At 45.2% G+C, this 6,070-nt stretch overlaps 1 protein-coding gene across 1 annotated transcript in view; it reads right to left on the bottom strand.

Moving 5' to 3' along the window:
• Positions 1–2,638: 2,638 nt before the first annotated feature.
• The window catches only part of LOC104408222 (CUGBP Elav-like family member 4), a gene marked incomplete at both ends in the record, with an annotated part of 20,807 nt that continues 17,375 nt past the window's right edge, over positions 2,639–6,070 (bottom strand). Inside the window, one exon of the mRNA XM_010017756.1 lies at positions 2,639–2,782. Within this exon, the coding sequence (XP_010016058.1) occupies positions 2,639–2,782 (144 nt within the window). The remainder of the gene's footprint in view (positions 2,783–6,070) is intronic.

Genomic DNA, 6,070 nt, shown 5'->3' with positions numbered 1-6,070 from the left:
CCCAGCCCTTTCCTTCTCCCCCTATCGATCCCTCCATCTCCTGCTGGCATTTGCGAGGTGTCAATCACCCTGATATCTCAGAGCCAGCAGTCCGGGGTGGATTAATCGGGACCGAGGGAACGTCACAGAGCCTCGGCGCTCCCTTCCTTCTCTTTTGTGTGAGACTGTGAGATGAAGCAGATAGCGAGGCTGATTGAGAGACAGCATCCAAGCATGCTCTGGGTGTACAGGCACCACATGGAAATGTGATCCCATCATTTAGACAGCTCTGAAGTCCCCCGGGTAATTGGTGTCACCAGCTTGTCATATCTAATGGGTCAAGATCTAAAACTTATTCTTTCCCCCTTATTAGCATATTTACAAAAAAAAAAAAAAAAAAAAAAAAGAGGATGGGTTCAATTCTGCTTTCACAGCAATTAATAGGAAAAATATTCATTAGATTGCAGTGGAGTGGAAGCAAACCCAGGAATTGCTTTCACTCTTCCTTCAGCACCACTCAAGCACCTACCCTTATAATGTCCTGTGTTACTCAGTGAGAAATAGATGGAGGGAACTTCCGTGGTGTAAAGGTGCAGATTGCATCCTCTTTTATATCAGTATTACACTAGGCTGGTAATTAGAAGAACTACTCTTGATTAAAAATAATGCAAGAAGTTTTTGGACCAGAGCATTGGGACAGTGGTGCTCTTACCGCCCCTCCAGCTGCCTGATCACTGCCTACAGTGTAACACTGAAGCCACATTTCCTGCCTGACAGTGTCTGTAGATATTTGTCCCAAGCTGCCTGTTGGTTGCATCCTCCTAATTCCTTTGCTACATGGGGACACAGATGCTGCATCCCTCTGCCAGGCTGTTGACCACTGACCTGGGCTCAGCTGTGATTTACCCTCTCTTATCCTCTTCCTGCAGCTTTCCCTGGCAAAGAGAACACAGTCAGGCTGGGAAGGGGACAGGTCTTCTATCATGTGAATAGGGGAGCAGCTGACAAAGTCTTTGACTATGAACAAAAATTAAGAGGGTAAAAAGGAAGGAAAAATAGGATTTATCTAGTAGTGAAAGAACAAAAAATGTGTAGAATAGCACCAGGAGGTGCAGCGAGGAGGAAAGGGGGAACTTCTGTGGAGGTCTATGGCATGTCTTCATGAATCTACACAGCACATGAAAGAGTCGGGTTGTACCAAGCGTTCAGTGAGGCACAGGACACTCAGCCATGGCCCTCAAGTTAAAAACAAAACATGTGGATGTGATGGGAAATCTATGGTGCCAACACATGAGAAAGAAATACATAAGGAAGAAAGCAAAGCCTTGTAGCCAGTGCGCTGGAGGGAGTACAACACACTGGAGTGATTCCTGGGCTGGCCCTAAGGCAAGGCATGTGGTCTTTATCATTCAGGAAGGTGTCACTCTGGAAAATGGGATTAATGGCACTTCCCTCCTGCGCACAAATCTAGCAGAGTGCAAGAGCGACACATGATGCACTGTCACTGCCTGCAAACCTGCTCTAGAGAAGGCAGTCAAAGTTACCCGGCAGTGTTCTGTCTGCCTGCTTGCAGAGATCACCTCTGGTTTCCTCTGAAATACCTGGCAGAGAGACCAAGTTACTTGAACCTGATCTTGTCTTGCAGGTCCCTGTTTACTGTAGCTTAAGGAAAGGTAGTTATGCCAGAAACATCAATTTCAGAGCTTCATCAAGAGCCCAGCTCCCTGGACAATCACATTTTCTCAGGCGCCCACAGTGCAAGTTTGATATGCAAGCAGGATACACGAAGCTAGACAGTGCTGATGTGTTTTCTGAGTGTGCTCAAAGCATACTGTTCTGGGGAGCCAGGACTGTATATGTGCATATCTGCTTGTCCATTTTAGTGTTATCTAGCACACTTTTATGAATCTAAAACACTTCTGGCAAGAGCTGTCATTTTATCCTGTGTCCACTTCAAAGGTAACTACAATGATGCATGTTGCAGCAGGCACCTGGCCAAATGGAGAGCAGCCATCTCTCCCATGTAGCTCAGTCTGTGTGGCCTGGTAGCAGAGGAGGACCAGAAACGTATCTGTGTCTTCACAAGCCTTCTTTGGCATGAGATGGTGCTGGCATGGGGCAGAGAACTAAGATTAGTTCAATCCAGGCCCATTTTATCCAAATCCTCAAAGGCTAGCCATGTTTGGATTTGACAGCAATGGCTCATACCCCATAGGAAGCATCTTGTGCAGGGATGCACACAGTCACAGGGTGGTTACTCTTAGAAATAGCTATTGCACCTCTGAGACTTGCCTGCGAGATGCCTTCCTTTATCCTCGATGGTGTGGCTTAGTTTGTTCCCACCATGTAACCAGTTTAAAGGAGAAATGTTTGTCTCGCCTGCTCTGTTGTTCCTCTGCTCCTGTGCTTTTGTGCAGTTCTAGGTGCTATTCATAGAATCATAGAATCACAGAATAATAGAATGGTTTGGGCTGGAAAGGACCTTAAGATCATCCATGAGCAGGGACACCTTCCACTAGAGCAGGTTGTTCCAAGCCTGTCCAACCTGGCCTTGAACACTGCCAGGGATGGAGCACTCATGACTTCCTTGGACAACCTGTTCCAGTGCTTCACCATTCCTGTTCCCGTGAACATGCATAGAGCCAGTGTCTATACTTACTGCCTGTGCATAGGCACCATATGCTCCAAACTGGATGGCCATGGGGTTGAACATGCCCATTTGTCCTGCCATTTGCTGCATGCGCCTCATTGTACGCTCCTTGTCCGTATCTGCAAACTTCACCACCAGGCTTGAAGAGGCTCCCTGCAGGACAGGAAACAAAAAGAGACACACAAGGGAATTAGCTTGGTACCCACTGGCTCATGCAATCCATATGTCTACACAGATTTAGTGGCATGGGGTCCAGCTGGGTCTCAGTTTTTCCTGCAACCTCTCAGACCTTTGCAAGAGGCTGAGAGCATCAGGAAGGAAGAAAAAGACCCTGGAGGGTGAATAACTGAGGCCAGCAGCCTCGTTCCTAGCTTCCTCCAGAATTTGAACTTCTGGGTTGTCATTAGTGTTTTCTCTCTGCAAAAGTTGTGTCCTTATTCATTCAACATATAGACAACCTTCTGGACCAGCAGGTTGTCCTCATTAGAGAATCTGGACTCAGTACAGCAAAATGAAGGAGCTTTTGCTGAATATATGTGTTAGGATTTGAGAACTGATTTATTTTGGTGGAATATGTTAGCTCTGTGCATGCCAGACCCCCTAAGCTGGATCACCCCTTCACATTGCTGTGTCTTGAAACCCCGATGTCCAGTGGGAAATCTGCGCCCAGCATCAGAGACAGGATTCAGTACAGTGAACAGAGTGTACGTCTCATAATGAAGCAGCATTTCTTCAGCACTGTTAAAGTAGAGGAGGAAAAATAGTACCTGATGAACCTGAGTTTCTTTTCCATAAACAGTAAGAAATAGAGGCTACCACTAAAGAGCCCACATTTAATGCTAAACATTTCCAAGAAAGCTTTACAATGTTTAGGTTATGTCTGCAGTCAACACAGATGTAGAACTACAGATGATCATCAGACTTCAGAAGTCTGTGAAAAATACAGAGCTTTTGGGAACAAAAGAAATCTCTCTTCTCCCCTAAATGAGATGAAAGGTCAGTAACTGCAACTCTAGAATTTCTGATAGGAGGCTGAGATGGGAAGAAACAGATCTGTTTAGGAAGGAAGGCACTAGCTCCATGAGTTGGCTGATCCCCCACAGACTGGTCTCCCCAGGGAAGAGGGGTGCAAGGGAGGGGGGATCCAGCAGCAGCCCCGACAGCAGGCAGACAGTTGCCTCGGGCCTGCCACTGCCCCTGGGGAGACAGGCAGGTGAGCTGTCAGGAGACTGACAAAGAGCAGCCGAAATTACTGTGCTCCCATGGTGCACATCCCTTTTGACACGCTGATGGAAATACAGTCAGTGGGGAAATTGCCAGCTCAGCCTCTGGCTGCGGCGGTGGAGGAAGACCAGGTCCATGCCAGAGGAGCTGGGCTGTTGTGGGGCCCTTGTTTTTCTAGCAGAGATGAAACTGACTGAGATTGCACGGGGAGAGTGTTATTAACTGGCTTACACACACCCGTATGTATCTGTAACCAGAAAAAAGTCTCGGTGAAAGCAGAGTTGCACTGCTACAGATTTGGAATAGTGTAGTAAACCACAGCTATGGATGTACATATATATAAGTCCAAGCTATGCATATTCAATAGCCTCTCCAGATCCTCAGTTATGAATAAAGACTTAAGGAATTAACTTGCTTAAAAAACCTACCCCAAAACAATCTAAGGCTACACAATGAACAATGTTCCACTGGATTAGCAGGCTGTTCTGGTAGGAAGTGATTTTCATTGGCAAAGAATCTTTTTGACCTGTTTGTCTCTCTCTAATAAATCTATAACCCACTCAAACAATGTGGTGAAGAGCAAGGGACTGAAAGAAGTGCTTCAGGAAAACAAAGGGATGGAGAGATGAATTCTCTATTCAGGGGTGGAAAGCAGTCTTCAGAAGTTATTATAGGAGAAAAACAGAAGGGGGGTGAGGGAAACAAAAAGAACCCAAACACCTAGCTGAAAATTTCCTGCATTTCTGCTCAAGGCTCAGCAACTTTTCATTTTTTTTTAAAATCACATGATGCAGTTATTGATCCTTCCCCAAATCACACTCTTAATTGCAGCTCATCGACAAATGAATATTTTAATGCATACATTTCCTGCTAATTATCACCTGGACCAGTCTTTAATTAGATTTCAACACTCATTTAATTAACCCTGATCCAAGAGACTGTTTGGTAACCTGAATCTAATGATTTAAACCTATTTGCAGCTGTACATGAGGAAGGCACTGGTCCCCAGCAGCTTTGGCTGTTCAGAGCTGCTGTTGTGATTTGCAGAGCACAGGCTACAGTATGGTGGGCACAATGTGTCATGGAGGATTTTGAAACTGAATAAAGTGAGTAAGTGTTCATCTCTACAATGGGTCTTGAAGATGTGACCTGCTCTAGTTAGCAGGACCAAAAAGTTAGTGTTTTCTTGCCTTCTATTTTTTTTCTGTCTCTATTTGCCCTCCAAGTCTTTGTGACAGAGAACTGCCCCAGGAAATGGCTGTTTTCTCACACTGTTGAAAACCAAGATATTACTGTAGATGGCATCATGAAAACATGGGTAACCGCCACAAGAAGTTCTTGCCCCTGGAGTGTTCTTCCTTCCTGATGTGAGTCACAGTGACTGCACAGCAGCCGTTTGACCTGATGGGATCTAGGACTGCTTCTCATGAGATGTTTCTGCTGGGTTGCCTGTCACTGCAGGACTTCAGGCTTCTTTGAACACCACTGTCATATACACAGGGCGGAAAGGCCACTAGGAAACAGAAGCAAGTTAGTGCCCACACTACAGAGAAAGAGGAGAAAAAGGATGTGTTTTTAAGAGTGCTCTACAAAGAGGTGTGTATGTAAGCAGTGAAAGTTATGTATCCAGTAGAGATGTTGCATTGCACTTGCATATGAAGATTGACCTTGGGATTGATGCTTTCTGTATGTGGTTCTTCATGTGCATCCTTCTCATGTGGCCCGAAGGAAATCAGGCAGTAAACTCTATCAGATCATCTAGTGCAGGATTTTTAGCAGAGGAGCCAAACAGTGCTGTTCATCTACAGCAGAACAAGACCGCTTTCTACTCCAGTGACTCCTACTAATCCACTGGATAGCTTTAGAAATGGCCCAGAGTAGGCCAGATTTTCTATGGGGTGAAAACTGCAAATCTCTTCATCTGGACTATTTATTGTTTCCGTAAGCAGTTAAACCATGGTGTAAATCAACCATTGTCTGCTGACAAAGGCAATAGGTTCTGTCTGCTCAGTCATTTATTAGTAATACTTAGTCTTGCTCTTGCTCTCTCCAGTTTTTAGACTGGACCTTGTATTTTGAAAACCCTCAGGAGAGCTACAGTGGGTAAGTCAATAATGTTTTAAATGTACTTTGAGATTTGTGTGTTAATTCTGCGTTTTATTGAGGGAAGGACTTGTTTATTTCTTTACCCTGCAGATCCACAGTCAAAAGAGAGTA

This window comes from Nestor notabilis, unplaced genomic scaffold (assembly GCF_000696875.1).
Source record: "Nestor notabilis isolate BGI_N333 unplaced genomic scaffold, ASM69687v1 scaffold14577, whole genome shotgun sequence".
Taxonomy (NCBI): domain Eukaryota; kingdom Metazoa; phylum Chordata; class Aves; order Psittaciformes; family Psittacidae; genus Nestor; species Nestor notabilis.
The sequence above is the reverse complement of the archived record's forward strand: the minus strand, read 5'-3'. Positions and strand labels throughout refer to the sequence as shown.